This window comes from Centropristis striata, chromosome 11 (assembly GCF_030273125.1).
Source record: "Centropristis striata isolate RG_2023a ecotype Rhode Island chromosome 11, C.striata_1.0, whole genome shotgun sequence".
NCBI lineage: Eukaryota > Metazoa > Chordata > Actinopteri > Perciformes > Serranidae > Centropristis > Centropristis striata.
Window position 1 is genome coordinate 28236445 of NC_081527.1, and position 17990 is coordinate 28254434.

At 36.9% G+C, this 17990-nt stretch overlaps 1 protein-coding gene across 5 annotated transcripts in view; it reads left to right on the forward strand.

Moving 5' to 3' along the window:
- LOC131979976 (ATP-dependent 6-phosphofructokinase, platelet type-like) overlaps positions 1-13613 on the forward strand; it is a 40719-nt gene extending 27106 nt beyond the window's left edge. For 2 of the 5 annotated variants that reach the window (XM_059344071.1, XM_059344067.1), the window contains exons 15-22: positions 115-202; positions 3134-3286; positions 7353-7517; positions 9461-9522; positions 10135-10246; positions 10633-10732; positions 10867-10972; positions 12557-13613. In XM_059344071.1, coding sequence (XP_059200054.1) covers positions 115-202; positions 3134-3286; positions 7353-7517; positions 9461-9522; positions 10135-10246; positions 10633-10732; positions 10867-10972; positions 12557-12713 — 943 coding nt within the window. In that variant the 3' untranslated portion in view covers positions 12714-13613. Of the gene's footprint in view, positions 1-114; positions 203-3133; positions 3287-5631; positions 5785-7352; positions 7518-9460; positions 9523-10134; positions 10247-10632; positions 10733-10866; positions 10973-12556 lie in introns of all 5 variants that reach the window. The other 3 variants (XM_059344070.1, XM_059344068.1, XM_059344069.1) reach the window with 2 other exon arrangements.
- Positions 13614-17990: the final 4377 nt, after the last annotated feature.

The window sequence follows — 17990 nt, forward strand, 5'->3', positions numbered from 1 at the left end:
AGGGTAACTGGATCCTAACCGACTAAAAAATAAATACAATTTTAATGTTTTCTCATAGAAACTGAAAACAACATCTTAACAAACCAATTAAATGATTTCCTTTCTGCATGTTAGAACTCTTCCAGCTAAACATCTGGATAAGATTGCTGAGCAGATGAGGATCCATAACATTAACGCCCTGCTGGTCATCGGAGGGTTCGAGGTACGTGACTTTTCCTGATATTAGAGCATATTGGCAATATTTTAAATTCATATAACAATATTTAACCTTTCTGAACATGTTTTATCACCTTAAAAGAAAGAAAAACAAGCCTGCTTAATCCCTGTTTTTGCCAATATTGCCAATGTTTTTCAGTCTGACTGTAATATCATTTCAACTAGTAATTATATGAAGGGAAAAATCTTGATTGATCTCAAAAGATACATTTGAATAATTTATTGTACCTGGCATACAGCATCATTAAGCATTCTCTCTTTGAATATTTTACATGCATTATATTATTATATTATTATTATATCATATTGTGTTGTTTAATATTGCTTATTTTGCCACATTTCAATTCGCACAACATGTCTCAACATCTGTATAACCATATCTTCTGAATACATTTAAGACACATATAAATGTTGTAGGCTCTGTCTGTCCATACAAGTTTTTAACTTCATGGCCAAGCTGCAAAGCCAAAGCCCTGCGATTATTTATATGTATATAGAAACATAATGACCTTTACCAAAATTAATATTTAGCAGTAGAATGAACTATACTGCAAAAAAGGTGTGTCTAAAAACAAGATTAAAACATTAAATCTGAGGGAAATTATCTTGCTGCATGGACAGATAATTTCACTTGACAAAATTACTTAAATTAGGATTATTAAATCTAGAAATAAGCATGTTGAACGCTTAAAATAAGAAATGAACCCTTAAAACACGATAAATCAAAGCTGCAAGCAGCGATGAACTGGCCCGAGCAGAGTGCACTGCAAATTATTTGCTTCTTACAATGATAAATACAACTTTAGATTTAGAAGTCTTACATAATAAGAGTTAATTTCTTATTTTAAGTGTTCAACATGCTTATTTCTAGATTTAACAATCTTACTTTAACAAATCTTGTCAAGTGAAATTATCTGTCCATGCAGCAAGATCATTTCCCTCAGATTTAGTGTTTTTGGATCTTGTTTTTAGACAACCCTTTTTTGCAGTGTAGATTTGATAGAGAATATTTCATATTTGTAAGCTCCCATATTTGTTTCCTGACACTAACTGTTGAGGGGACGTTTTGGGACAGAATAAGGCGATTTTCCAAAATACGGCATTTTTTTTACTTTGGCAGCTCGGCCAGAAGATGAACATTTTGTCTCTGTCTTTCTGTGTGTGGAGCCACAGCGTCTACCTCCTCTGTGTGTCTCACTGTCCGTCATGATTGGCCTGGCTCTCTCCCCTTGGCTTCTCCCACCAGTCTAGTTCTCCCAGACCTTTAGCCTGTCCCTCCTGCCATTGTTGTCTCTGGTCTTCCTCCTGCATTACTCTGGAGATCCATCACCCACCAACCTGCCTCACCCACCTCGAAGCCCTCTTTCCCCTACATGTTGCAGGACACACAGGCCCAAACAGCGCTCACATTTAGATCTACATACATTATAGTCTCGCACGGTCCTAAGGGGACTGAAAAAGATCAAATTAATATTCATGAATACCAGTAGCTTAACCTTTTGTTCTATTCTTGATTTTAAAAAAAAAGAAATGCCGTCCACACTGCAATGTGCACAGAAAGTGTAGGAGCTACTCATGGCTACTTTAATTTCACTAGTGAAAAAAGTATTTGGATCCCTTTTGTAGTGGAATTAGTACCTCTCTTGAGTGAGAAAATGAATCAAAGATTTCGTAGTTTCCTTTATTAGACATCAAATGCCTAGGTACAGCGGAGGAGAACACTTCCCAAACACTGTGTCGGGGCATTTAAACAATTCTGTAAACCAGAATTGTAACATCCCACACCTCCAACTTATGGGGCACGTTTTCCGTGCACGTGCACGCTGCTAGGTCTACTTTTAACCTTAAAACGATACAACTTATACTGTTTATATTCTGCTTCCAAATGCCTCTAATATTAGACAAATCACAGACCCTAAAACACGTTATTTGGGGTTTAAACCGACTGTTACACAACCAGGAGGTCAGGATGGTGCCTTTAAATAAAGCAGAAGACTCACATATAAAAGTAATAATAAAATATACCACTTGTAACATAAAATATACTACACTTTTACACACTGTAAAATTACTGCACTACAAGTAAAAGTTCTGCATTCAAAACTGACTGAAGTTAAAGTACAAAAGTATCAGCATCCAAATGTACTTAAAGTATCAAAAGTAAAAGTCCTCGTTATGCAGAATGGCCGCACTTAGATTGTTTTATATATTCTAAATATATCATTTTATTTTTTTATTATTGATGCATTTATGTAAACAGCATTTTGCTAAATCAGCTTTTACTACTTAAAACCACCCTCTTATGTGGTTTAATTCATAAACATGCAAAATCATTTTAAATTTTTTCATGTAACTAAAGCTGTCAGCTAAATGTAATGGAGTAAAAAGTAGAATATTTGTCTTAAAATGTAGTGAAGTAGATGTTTAAAGTTACATATGTGGAAATACTCAAGTAAAGAACAAGTACTTCAAAATTGTACAGTACTTGAGTAAATGTACTTAGTTACATTCCACCACTGTTGAATGTAAAACATAGAAACAGCTCCAGAAATGCTAAAGTTGGAATTCAATCTCAATTTCAAACATCTTGCTTTATCTTGCAGTGTAAAATACTGATAAATATTGCAACGGTCTTGTATGGTATGTCAGCTCAGTACAAACTGGTAAAAGAACTAAGCTGTTTTATGTTAATTAATGCAGATTAATTAACATAAAACAGCTTAGTTCAATACAGAAAAGAGGGAGGTTTCAGGCTCCTTCCATCATGATTTAGGTAGAAGCTCAACACACGTCCTCATGGCCACCGTCCCTGTAAAGACGTTGGTGTTAGGCCTCTTCACTTCTCTCCACACCTCCATTCCCTTTGTCTGTACATCCTCAACAACAACCAATAACACGCTGGCTCTTGCTGCTGCAGGCCTACGTGGGATTACTGGAACTTTCCTCTGCGCGGGACAAATATAACGAGTTTTGTGTGCCCATGGTTATGGTCCCCGCCACCGTCTCCAACAATATACCTGGTTCAGACCTCAGCATTGGCTCAGACACCGCTCTGAACGCCATTACTGATGTAAGTGTAGCTGGGGTAGAGTGTGTATGTAGTCAGACTTATCACACACACCATCCAGCCTGTCAGAGTTTGGGGCTTTGCTGATCAACAGCTCGCAAATAACAACCAGAAGGTGGACTTAATTTGACATGTTTAGACAGTTGTACTGACAAAAATAACTGTGTCAGTGTCTGCTGTAAGGTGTCAGTGCTGCTATATTATGTGTGTAAACACAAGCCGCCTGAACCTGTAGGGAGGGTTCTTTAGACCTAAATGAAACGCACAGGCTTACCCCTGTGCTTTCACATAAACAAAAGCATACCATCATGGAAAGATAAAGATAAAAACAAAAAACCTCAAACACAATTCAGACTGGCGAGAAACTCAAAAATGCTGCAGGAAACTAATTTTGAAATTACAGCTTTAGTTTAACTTACTGCAGAAGATGTTTCAGTCCTAGAACAGTAATCCTGCTGATTATCCTCTAAAGCATTACTTTAGAGGATAATCAGCAGGATCTGGCTCATGTCCACACATGCTGTATCAGGCTTCATACAGCAGAAAACCCTTAAAAGCTGGTTGTTGTTGGGGGGCGAGCTGGTCGGCGGAGGTCCCAGGTAAGTGCTTGGGCATGCAGTGTAGTGTTGTGGCATGTTTTTGGCGCGTGGCCCAGGCGTGTTTGGTGCAGCCCACTTTGTGTTTGTTTGGGAAACAACAGTTGACCGGACGGCAATCTGGTTCAGCGCAACAGGGACACTCTGCTTGCATCCAAAAGGCGCAGAGTCTGTGCATTTGGAGAGTAAGTCTGCATGCTGTGTAGCTATGTTGAAGTCCAGCATAACTGAACACACTCTACAGTCCACTCCTGTCATTATTTGAACCCGGTCAGGCCCTCTTTACATTCTTGCACATAAAAGGAAACATCGCCCAGAGCCAAGCCCAATCTTTATCTTGTCACGTCAACACCGATCCGTGTCAGCCAGGGTGACCTCCCCCCACCACCACCACTCCCCCCATCCCATCTCCTCTCAGCCAATGGGAAGCCAAAGCCCCCGTCACCTGGAGAGAGCCAGCCAGCAGCACACACACACTGCAGACATACACACACATACACAGACACAGCGCTGCATCTTCATGGTGTCTCAGCTTAATTCAAAAGGACTCCCTTTACTTCAGCCATGATGATCTGGAGCTGTTAATTACATTGGAGAACAAATCTATAACACAGAATTTGCAGGCTGATCTGACGATAACAATAAAAACAAAAAAAATTAAATATGTATTTTTCAGGGCTGGGAAAGGTCATAAAGCGCCATCAACCGTCAATGAACTGCTATATTTAACCCAGTATCAGCTACGTCCACGTGTGAGTGGTTCACACTGACTTGATCTGACACAATTTACTTAATTTACATGTTGTAAATGTTAGTGGAACCGCTCTAGAAACATCACTAGAAGAAAATGTATAATGTAAAGTTTTTACTCAGAAACTGAAAAAGTAGTATGTGATATGTGAAAATGAGTTCACTGTGAAAAATGTCTGCAGATTTTACGGTGAAAAACTGCTAAACCATGACAGTAAAAGACCGTAAAATTATAAATGGGTTAATTCAGTTTCAGTAACAATGAAACACTGTATATATGTATATACAAATGTATATATCAGCCAAAACAGTATTTTTTAGAGTTTTTTTTTAATACATTACTCTACTGTAAAATTCACTGGCACCATGTTTGTAACAAAAATATACTGTAATATGTACACACAAACATCCCTGTAATTTTTGCATTTATCTTTTGTAAAAAATATTTTTTCTCACTGTTAAATGTACTAAACACCATATCTCTAACAAAAATATACTGTAATATTTGATAGTAAAATCTTTAATTTATGCTTCATTTATAAAGTATTTTCTTGTCAGTTATATGGCAAAACAGCGTTTCTTTTGATGGAAAAACTTTTTATATATACGATAAAAAATGGAATAAAATGGCAATCTTAAATGTGAAATCAACAGTGTTAATATCTTTTTACCGTAATTTAAAAAAAAGTTGCACTGTATTTATTACGGTAAAGTTCTGGCAACCACAGCTGCTGGTTTTTTACCGTAAAAACAACAGGGTTTTTTTTTGTACAGTGTACATAGTACATACTGTAAATCACCAGTATGGAGCTTCAAATTAGAAAAGAGCTTCAGTTATAACCCAAAACATTTTGGTAACGAAGGATACAAGCAAAGGGAGCCACTGTGCACCATGAAGCAGCCTGTAAAAACACTCCAACACTAAGAACACACTGACAGGCTGCTCAGATATGTAGCGTGCCCCCTGGTGGTCTAACCTTATATTACGGCCACCACCATCAGGCCTTTGAGTCCCTGCTGCAGCTGTACGAGGCCCGGGCCGACTACGAGGAGTTTTGCATCCCGATGTGCATGCTGCCTGCTACCATTAGTAACAATGTGGCCGGCACTGACCTCAGTATCGGCGCTGACACGTCCCTCAACGCCATCGTGGAGGTAAGGATCAGTGAGGGGGAAAAAAATCACAGCTCATAGTGTTACCTGTCTTTTAATAATGATTCTAGTTTAACCCGTGAAGATGCCTTGAAAATAGAATCAGAGTTGGATTATTATCCCAGTTCATCTCAGACATGTTTATGGAAAAAGCTCTGAGAAGTAAAACTACGTTGTGTAAGTACAACAATGCATTTGCATGTCAGTGACTGCTTGTCATGTTGTTTTTAAAAACCTTTATTTTGAAAGCAGTTCATCTCCTCTTTCTGCTAGTAAAGTTTGTGATGTTGCTTGTGTTTGAGGAGCGCATCACTGTGACATGTTTTTAAGTGTGTATTGCGGATTTACCTGCTGCACTGTTGATACCATATGGGTGAAGTCTGTCTAATGTTGATTATTACTACCTGGATCTGATAGACTTCACTCATCTGGCCCAGTATGCACAGGTTAACTTCAAGTTTCTATATAATCACAAAGAAAGAAATCTGCTGCCCACTGCTGATTGCATGGTGTGTTCACTTGTGCGTAAAAAAGGATGGGTTAAATGCAGAGCTTGAATTTCCCCATTTTGCGATTCATTTTTTTAAATAAAGTAGTGAATCTTTAATCTTAAAGCACCCCGATTTAATGTTTTTTACTAAATATGGGAGTCTTCACCCACCTGTGTCTGCAGAAAAAACATTATTTTACCATATTATTTTTAGGTGCATACAAACAGTACAGAAATAAGAGACTTTTATTTTGAAAAATCTTACAGTTCATCTTAATAATGCATGCTTATAATCTTTTAAAGAAAGTATAAATAACTCCTTTGCCTTTGGTTTTTCATGTCTTGCAACAACAAAAATGCCATTTCAGATGTTCAAATTTTCAAACTTGTATTGTCCTAAACATAACAGACATGTTCAATCTAATCAAGTCCAACATTTATTAAAATCTTAAATATACTTGCATTATTTATATGCAGAAGTTGTCCAAATTATATGAAACCATGCAGTAAATACAGGTTAATAGGCCTTTTTTCTTTTTTACATTAAAACCTATGCAGAACCCAAGGTAAATGACAGATTTTCCAAATACAGCATAGATTAAATTACAGTAAAAATAAATAATGCAATGCAAAAACAACATTTTATTTAATAAGAAGTAAACCTGTGCATCACTGAAATAGTTTGATGTGATTCTTCTTGGACTGTAACAGGTAACTACAGCTGCATGTTTATTCTGTCTTTTATGTTTTTTCTGTACTGAAGCAGAGCTGAAAATCATCACTATCATCAATTTCCCTCAATCTTTAGTAGTTTAGGATTTAATTCTAATGTCCAATCCAAGTGACATCATAAGAGGTTTTTACAAACCCAAAAGCCAAATGTATTTAATTTAAAATGCATATTAGAAACAGATAATTTAAAGAAATTGCAACCAGCAAATGATCAGGATCTTCACCATATAAATAATAAATGATCTGTCTGTTGATTGAATTGAACAGATGAATTGACTGCTCAGCTCTCCTTTGGGGATTACATTTCTGTAAATTTTTAATAACTGTGTATTGTGTGCGTGTGATTCAGACGTGTGATCGCATCAAGCAGTCAGCCAGCGGCACCAAGCGGCGGGTCTTCATCATAGAGACCATGGGGGGCTACTGCGGCTACCTGGCCACTGTGGGCGGTCTGGCTGCAGGAGCAGACACCGTCTACATCTATGAGGAGCCCTTTGACATCAGAGACCTGCAGGTCAGAGACACTTTCTGTTATTAAAGCAGTGCTTTTAATGGAAGCACCACCACAAACCTTTCTGTTGTTTTATTTTTTTTATAATGACATAAACAGAGTTCTTTGTGACATTTTTATGAACAAACTATATTCTGACTTGCTCTATGATGTTGTTTTTTTTTTTTACATTTTTATGACATACTACACTATGACATATTGTGATATACTATACAACAACTATACTATACAACAACTATACAACATTCTGTGACATTTTTATGACTTCTGTGACCTTTTTTTAACCTTTTTTTATGACATACTAGACTTTTTTTCTTTTTATAGGTTTTTAAGACATACTATACTGTGACATTTTTCATGACATTTTTAAGACATGCTATATGATGATTTTTTTTATTGCATACTATGCTGTGACTTCAATGGCAAACCATGCTATGACTTTTTATGGCATACTATACTACATCATGAAAATGTCATAGTATATAGCAAGACTATGACATTTTTTAATGACATACTATATTCTAACTGTTTTATGACATACTATACTATGACGTTTTAATGATATACTATACAAAGATTTTATGACATTTTTATGACTTCTGTAACTTTTTTAAACCTTTTTTTTATGACATACTACACTTTTTTTCTTTTCTTTATTTTTACGTTTTTATGACATTTTTTATGACATTTTTATGACATGCTATACTATGCCTTTCTTTGGGGCATTTTTTTGTGATATACTATATCATGACTTTTTTTGCATACTATGCTATGACTTTAATGGCAAACCATAGACAAGTTTTTTACCTCAGCGTGGGGTTTCCCCTAACAGTTCTGCTGTTACTGTTACTTATTTAGGAAGATATTGTACAGCACTTGGTCTTTGTAACAAGTTTTCAAGTGATGTTACCAACAGTGTTGTATGTACATTTTCAATAGGCTAGTGTCACACTCAGTTTCCCTGTGTTATATGTATATTTTAGTGTATTATAGAGCTGAAGTGTCAGGGATCATTCACTCATTTGGATGTTTCTCTGTGAGGAAACCAATAAGAAAAGAGTACTATTCTTTTTGTTATTGGTTTATGGCATACACTACACCATGAAAACGTCATAGTATATAGTCTGCGAGAAAAAAATCATGCTATAGTATGACATTTTTTATGACACACTATGCTTTGACTTTTAAATGGGATAATATACTATGACATACATCAGCAAAAGTCATAACAAATCATGTTCAAGTTATTGATTATCAAATGCACAATTACAAAAGCAGTTGTTGTCAAGGTAAATCGAAGGTCTTAAAAACACATAGTTTGAAATGTTTTGAAATTGTCTCCCGCTGTGATGAAGCAGCACACTTCACACTTCACTTTTATCAGGAGCATTGCCACAGCTTGCATCAGTTCATCACTGCCTCTGTCTGGGTGTTTCAGGAATTTGCAGGTGACCCAGATTATGGCAGTGCGTCTGAAGCAATTTATTAATAACCTGAACTACATCACTCATCCCATCAACACCGATCAGGTCGTGGTGATTAGAGGTGTAGGGGCTGGCTCTGTGTTTATTATGTTATTATGTTACTGTCAAAGCTCCTCATCCATTTGCACCACAGATTTAATGATAAAATGTTCAAATGTATTTATATCCCAATTTCTGTTTAGATAGTTTGTGATCTTTATTTCTAGAAACAGGAGACATGTAACACCCAAACCAAACAGCAACAGAAAAAGTAATAGTAGACTATGGCATCAAATGTTTCAGCAAAAAAAGTAAGAGCATAGTGCAGCATCAAATTTTTGCATTAAGAACAGAACAGCAGATATGGCGCCCCCTCGTGGTGGTACTGCCACCTGCACCTCTTCATTCTGGAGGTGGAGGGGATGAGACAGAGGCCGCCGCCGTCACTCCGCTTTAACGTCAGCCTTCACTTTGTGTTTTCAGGCCAACGTGGAGCATCTGACTCAGAAGATGAAGACGAGCATCCAGAGAGGCTTAGTGCTCAGGTGAGTCTCATATATCAGCCAGTTTGTTCCTTTTTTAAATGTTACATCGCAGTTTCCTTGGCGTTACCTTGCCATACACACTATTTAGTGTGTGGGAGCGTGTGTGTAGGACAGAGAGAGAGAACACAGCAAAAGGAGAGTAAAAATAGTTTTATTGTACATAATTTTGGTTCTGTGCTTTGTTACGGTAAATAGGTATTTATCGCACAAAAACAATTGCTTTTAAAATATGTTTGACAGCTAATCGACCTTACACACTTCACTTCATGTCGTCTGTTGTGGCTATTTTAGTCCACTGCACCATCACGCTGTTTAAATTGCTCCCAGCAGAATGGAGGTCTGTGGAAATGGGACATAAGTAATACTTTGGACAGAGTGTAGGTGACATTGTGTGCCTGTGCTGAGGTTTTCACATGCATAATTTCATTACTACAAGACACACCGTAGCATTGCAAGTGGCTTTGCAGGTGGACAGCAAGCTGATGCCCTGGCTCAAGGACACTAGATGTATAGAGAACCAACAGCTTGAGAACTTTACATAGTCTGCTTAAAGGATTGTTTTTGTTATTTCAGTAAACTAATCCTTTAACTAACATGTTACGTGTGTTTTAGGAATGAGAACTCCAATGAAAACTTTACCACAGACTTCATCTACCAGCTGTACTCTGAGGAGGGACGAGGAGTGTTTGACTGCAGGAAGAACATCCTCGGTCACATGCAGCAGGTTGGACAAACACAATGCTTTATTTTCATGTGTTGAAGTAAATTAGCTGGTGATGTAGGGAAATCTGTTATCCTGAAATCAAGAGAGTCCATAAAAACATCCACAAACTCTTTCATGGTTGCAAAGAGCTGAAGTTTATCCCAGCATGCACCGAGAGAAAAGTAGAGTGCATCAGGGCTTTCATTATATATTTTAAGTTAAGGCTGCATGATAATTCAGTAGTTATGCTTTAATCGAGGTGTAACATACAGTTATTTTTAGGTGATTCTGTTCTCCAAAATAATATTCATCATAACTAAGAAAATTAGAGTTGAGTTTTTGTGAAGATATTTTTCTGATATAATGCAAAATGCACATTTCGACAATATTTTCTTTGCTCCTCATAGGGAGGAGCTCCATCACCATTTGATAGAAACTTTGGCACCAAAATTGCTGCTAAAGCCATGCAGTGGATCACACGAACGCTCAAGGAGTCGTACAAAGGAGGTAAAACAACCTCGATAACCACATTGTGTGAAAATATTTAAATTCCTCTTGGTTACTTGTTTTCATGTGTCCATATCAGTGTCTATGCATGTCGTGTATTTGGTTATAAAGGCTGATGCTTGTCTTCATTGCAGGGCGAGTGTTTGCTAACTCTGAGGACACTGCCTGTCTGTTGGGAATGCGTCGCAGAGCTCTGGTCTTTCAACCTGTGTCCCAGCTCCGGGACGAGACTGACTTTGTGTAAGAAACATTTTAATAATTCAGAATTAATTATTATTAACTTGTAAAAATCATAGAATGTAAAAAATAAATAAAAAAAAAAAAAACCTGATGTAAACTATGTTGTTAAATTTTCACAAAAAAGTCATAATAAAGTATGCCGTTCAAAATCCCATTAAAAAGTCATACATGTCGAAATTTTTCAAGAAATAGTCATAAAAAACGTAAATGCTCAGATACTCTCAAAATGGTCTTATTATAGTCTGCTGATACATGTAGTAGGGTGGATTTTTCAGAAATAACAAAAGAAAAACACTATTTTGAGAAGAGAAAATTAAAAAAAAGAAATTGTTGTATGTCATTCAAAATCACATTAAAAAGTCATCGTAAAGTATTCATGGCTTAGTTTCACATATATTTCTTTAATTTATTACAAAGGAAGTCACACAAGTGCCATAAGAAAGTAATTGGAGTACATAAGATTAATTTTATTGTCATTGCACAGAGTCAAACACTGAGACAATGCAGGGCTGTTTAGCAATTCAATAGAAGCGCTTAGAAATCGAGAGTAATAAAGTATTCATGGAACACAAGATATTATCAGTACAAGTGTATAGTTAGTAAGTTGCTTTATTATCTCCCTTAGGGGAAATTTGTATTGGACACATATGTCACTTGTTCACATATAGCACATCACAAAACACAAACACACACAAAAGGAAGTCTGTTTACATATCGCATAAATTCATATCAGCACAGAACATATACCCCTACAACATCATTAATTCTATTACACTGATTATTCTATTGCACTTCCCTATAGCATTGTTTTTATTGCACAATTCTCTTTATGAATCTCTCACTCACATAACGCGCACGCACGCACGCACGCACGCACGCACTATTTAATAATTTAATGTATGAACATTATTAAAAGTGTGTAAGTTCAGTATGCTGACAGCTGAGGGGAAGAAGCTGTTCCAGAGCCTGCTGGTCCTATTCTGAAAAAAACCTCCCCAACAGAAGGCTGCAAATATGTAAATAGTCTGTGTAAGAGGTGTCTGAAATGGATCAGATGCAGTTGACGAGGATGATGCTCTTGATGGTGCAGAAACTGATAAAACATATAGACTAGAAGTCTAGCCAGTCACACCTATGATACATTTTTAAAAGCCCTGAAACGCTCAAAATAGTCTTATTATACTCTGTTGATACATGTAGTAGTATAGTTTTTCCAGAAATTACAAAAAGAAAGTGATAGTAATGTATCTCATTCAAAATCACATAAAAAAGTCATAGTAAGATTAACATTTTCGTAACATTTTAAAACGCTCAAAATAGTCTTATACTCTGTTGATTTATGCAGTACTATAGTTTTTTGCAGAAATGACAGAAAAACACCATATTTTCAGATGTCCAAAATTTAAATAGTCATAGTATAGTATGTTGACAAACTTTCACAAAAAAAGGCATAGAGTACGCCATGAATACTGTCACAAAAAGTAACAGCAAAGTCACAACAAATGTTATAATAAAGTATGTCAAAGCTTGCCTAAATTTGTCAACATTAATGGCATTAACCTCTTCGTGAAATGTGCTCTACAGCCACAGAATTCCAAAGGAGCAGTGGTGGCTGAAACTCCGCCCACTGATGAAAATCTTGGCCAAGTACAAGACGAGCTACGACGTGTCCGACTCCGGCCAGCTGGAACACGTGACCCGCTTCCGATCCAAAGAGACCAAAAACATGGAGACCATCTGAACCGTCACACCTGCTGCCACAGAAGAGCTTCACTCCCACAAGAAAACAGCTCCACAGAACAGTGACGGCTACTCACAGAGAGATTGACTGCACATAAATTAAGACAGATAGTTGATGATTTTAATGTTTGGTAAAGTTGGCACATTGAGAAGGGATCTTCTATATTCTAGGAAATGAAATTTAAGGGCAAGTCATTAGGAATAAAGCTCTTTACATAGTTTTAACAAGCTAGCAGAGCTCACATTGATTGGAGATCTGGAAAATAAGTTATTATAAATTTATTATAGACTTAAACATATACAAACACTCCTTATTATGTACTGTAATAGTATTTAAGTCCTGATGTAGCTATCTAATTTTTTTTAAAACTACCTAGCTGAGCAAAAACTGTAAACATAGCAAGGTGGGTGATGCATTTCTAGCATTTGTCATTTTTATTCATTTTCAAACGCACTTTGAGCCCCATAATAAATGTAATCCCGTAAAGATGCTTATAAAGAGATAATATATGCCAGGAGGGCCGCATGCCGTCAGTCTAACGCCTGTTCACAACTTGAAAAACGTCTATCATCTTGATTGTAACATGGTAATGTGACCTACAGGACGTTTAGTGAGCTGAGCCGGCCGTGTGTGCGTCCCGTCACCTGCTTATTGTGTGTATGAGTGTATGTATGTATGTGTGTGTGTGTGTGTGTGTCGTGGTGTTGCCTTAGCCGTGTGTATCCACCCTACTACACCCACTATGGATATAGTGTCGTTTGTGAGTAGGGTCCTGCTGTTGCTCTAGTTTGGCAGTGAAGTGGAGAATGTGTGAAACTTGTATGCAACATAAACTTTATGTCCTGACAGCGTGTTGTGTCCCGTCACAGAGTAATAAAGCATATATTGTGTGGAAAGTTATATCATTGTGTGTGATTTATTAATAAACGTCCCCTTTGATTGAGAAAAAGAACTGAAGGTAAAGAGAATAAACGATTTTCTTACCTAAAGTGGTTTATAGCAATGTTTTGGTGTTAACCCTCGTGTCCTCCTGGGGTCCTTTTTGACCCCAAATCATTTTCAACATACGATTAATATAGCTTAGTTTTCATAGAATTGCTTGAAATTTTCAGCATATGTGCCCCTCTGCATCCTTTATAGATAATATTGCACTGATAATACTGTGCCTCCCTGTAGTTTGGGATAGAAGCCAACTTGGAAGGAGTGGAAGAAAGAAGAAAGAGTGCTGATTGCTTTATTTATTACAGTATTAAACGGTAGATAAGGTGTCAACGCACAGCATAACATAGGCCTGCATCAGACAGAATTCTCACATTAACAGCAAGTGGTTTCAGTATCACGGACAGCTCATGCGTAACAGAAAATGCGCAGATCATAGCCTACGGCAACCAGTTAGTGTGAAAACCAGTAAGGACACAACACCTGCCTTTAGACTTTCTGTTGTCTCACGCCAGTGTTAACTTGTACTGTTTAAGATTGAGCTGCCAGCCGTTCACAGCCGTGTTCACATTGTTTTATAAATGTGGTTCATATCAGAGTGCGTGTGAACTTACAGTCCTGAATTGTGACGACTGTGAAATGCGACATGACTGTTCAGCCTGAGGTCGCATTGAAAAACATCAGATCTATATCCGATTTAGGATCACAAAGAGACCTAGTTCTGATTTGAAAAAAAAATAGATTCCATCTGATCTGAACAAAACAAAACAAAAACAGATGCAAGCAAAAGTGGCCCAAATCTGTTTTGGTTTTTTTGCTTATACATATAAGCAAAAAAACCAAAACAGATTTGGGCCACTTTTGCTTGCATCTGTTTTTGTTTTGTTTTGTTCAGATCAGATGGAATCTATTTTTTTTTGTTTTTTTTGCTTATACATATAAGCAAAAAAACCAAAACAGATTTGGGCCACTTTTGCTTGCAGTAGCCCATGTTGTGTGGCAATCTGCCATAAAAATTGTCTGCTTTATTTGAGTCTATATTTTAATGTTCAAAATCCACACCCCAGTCAACTCTCCCTTGTTAAGCCAATAGGAATCTGGCATTCATTGACTTTCTTCTTTAAATACTCGGCAAAAAAAGATAGCTGTGTAATTTACCATACCCTGGACCAGTAGTTCTCAACCTTTTTGAGTTGCGACCCCAAATTTAACATGCATGTTGTCTGTGACCCCCCCTCACTGAACACAATCTCACAGTTCAGATCATACAAACTCAGTTGATACGACAAATTTTGGACAAATAATAAGGCAGAGAAAAACTAAAACATCTCTCTGTCTGTGCATTTATATATTTTTTTATATTTTATTGTTAGTTTTAATCTAAGTCCTTTAAGTTAAAAGGTCCATTCTGACCTCCTGAGTGTGTAACAGTCAGCTTGGAGACTCCTTGGAAAGTAATAACTAAATTACCCAAAAAAGAATCAAATTTACCTCAAAATGACACAAAATTATTTTTAAAAAAGACACAAAAAAGACATAAAATTACCAAAAAACTACATAAAATTAAGCAAAAAGGGACTCAAATTGACTACAAAATGACCAAAAATTACCACAAAAAGACACAAAATGACCAAAAAAGACGTAAAATGACCAAAAAAAGGACACAAAATGACAAAAAAAACTGGTTTGTAAAAACAAAGAGAAAAGAAAAGATAAGTCTAAAACTAAAAAGTGGTCTCCCTCGTCTCGCATGTTCTCAGTAGCAGTCGCTGGTTCGCATGGTCTCAGCGGCAGAGTTACTGGTTCGCATGGTCTCAGCGACAAAGTTACTGGTTCACATGGTCTCAGCGGCAGAGTTACTGGTTCGCATGGTCTCAGCGACAAAGTTACTGGTTCACATGGTCTCAGCGACAGAGTAATCGGTTCACATGGTCTCTCAAAGACAAAGTCGCCGGTTCGCATGGTCTCGGTGGCAGTCGCCGGTTTGCATGAGTGGCACCTGGTTGCTTAGCTACCAAAGCCTCCCCCATTGACTCATTTGGCTGATGACCAAACAACTCTGTGTTTCACAGGAAAGCATCACAGTCAAAACACATGCTGCTGCTACTTTTTCTTATAAAAGGCCTCGTTTAGGAGGAAGAAATGTTTGCTAGAGCATGTTCTGACTTTGCTCTTTTGAAAGTAAATATCTTTTAGTGTATTTATTTAAAAAATATTTATTTATTTTCAAAATTATTTGTTTAAAAAATATTTTTATTTGCAGCCCATGCATGTCATTTTTTTCAATTTTCTCAGATAATTGTACATTAATCATAATTGAGGTAAAAAGTTCAATTCAAATTTGTTTTTAGATATAGATTTTTTCCAGAATCGCTCAGCCCAACCACTGATGCAGTTTAGAGATGAAAATAAGGGAGAAGAAGGTGAAAGAGACAACAAATTAAAGCAATTTATTAGTCTTGTGGTACGTGAAGGACAATGTAGCAAACAACGTGTAGATACATGCATAGGTTAAGTAGTATCACTGTGTAAAAATAACTGTAAATGCCCCTATATGAAGCAAGGGGGGAATTCCCTCACTTTGAAAAATGAGAGAGTAAGAAGTTTTTTTCAGTTATATATAATTTATTTATTTAGACAATGTAGACTGGTCTTAAGACAAATATTTATTTTTTGTTTTCCTTGATAGTTATTGTGAACTGTATATTCATATAATTTAAGTTATATTCATGCAATGGATCATTTGTTGATTAATAAAATCCAGTCATTTATTCTGGAAATTTCCAAAACGTTTCTTGAAACAAAGGTTTGACCGTATATCAGGTGAACTTTCATACCTATTTTGGCTGCAAGCAGAAATGAGTAAAACAGAGAATGAGGAATTCTGTAGAACAGAAAGAAAAACATTGTAATGTATATTTGGAAATGGTGGACTTACTGATGAATATGAACATGTTGGAGGACGCATGCAGAAAAGAGAAAACTGAAAATGAGGCATTCTATAGAACAGAAAGAAAACAGTAATGTAGCTATATTTGGACTGGTGGGCTTACACTTGTGAAGATGTTGGAGGCAGAAAATCAGAAAAGGAAGAGTTGTAACAGGCTGAATGTTGTTTATAATGTTGTGTTGCAATATAATGGTGAATATGAGAATACACTTTTTATTTCACTGTAATATTACTGGTAAGTGAAAGTTAATACAGTCAGTACACTTTATTTTTTGCATTGATCATTGAGCCTACCTATTCATTAGATTCACATTCACAAGAAATGTAGCCCCGAACCCATCCAATCACTTTGGTCTTTTTAATGTCCCGTCCCCAGCAAAAAATGTACATGCAGGTTATGCTGTTATATTGTCCCTACTAACGTTGAGACCAAACCTACGCTCTTGATGTAAAGCAGTGGTTCCCAACCTTTTTCTTGAGGAACCCACATTTTCACCACTGTAAACTTTGGCCACCTGGTTGCTTAGCTACCAAAGCCCCCCCTCCCCTCCTCCAACACAGACATTTTAACTGAAAACAGTTTCCTCTAACTCAACAGACATAATCAACATGGCATTTTTTCATAAAACATGAGACCTTATAACTTGACCATATCTGCCTCAGACTTGTCATGCATGATGATGGTTCATCATTTACCAGTTCTACATAACAATGTTTCATAAATTCCCGCTCTTTTTGATTAGCCACGCCCCCTTTCATAACTAATGAACTGTTTGTCCTAGAAACTTGTATAAAGTGTCAGATTACTCGGCATAGAGTCCCTGTTTAACTGGTGATTGATTACCCCACCCCATTTTATTAGCCACGCCCCCTTTTACTAACTAGTGAACCGTTTGTCCTAGAGACTTGTATGAGGTGTCAGTGTACTCAGCAGAAAGTCCCTGTTTAATCCCTGCCCCTTTTGATAAGCCACGAGAGTCACGGTCCAGAGGCAAGCACACAATCAAAATTTCTTCAGAAATTTTCTAGTTCTATATTTTATACTAAATATATTTGATCTTATCTCTGGTGTTACTTGGCCTATTATCATCAAACCAGTACTTTAGAGGGAAACTGGATGGCTGCAGTAATCCTCTTGGGCCAAGCAAGACCAAATACGAAGCTCAATTCACAATCAAGCAGTGGTTTGAGGTCAGACTGTGCAGGTAATCAATTGCATCTACGGCAGGAAACAGCTGTTGAGAGTTCTACAGTGTGATGTCAAGAAGAAATAATGCACCGACACTTTCTGACTCCAGGGGGTCAAAAAAATCACATCTTTATCACATTGAATCAGTGTTTCTTATTCTTGATCATTCACAGATCTTACCTTACTAAATGGAGCCATC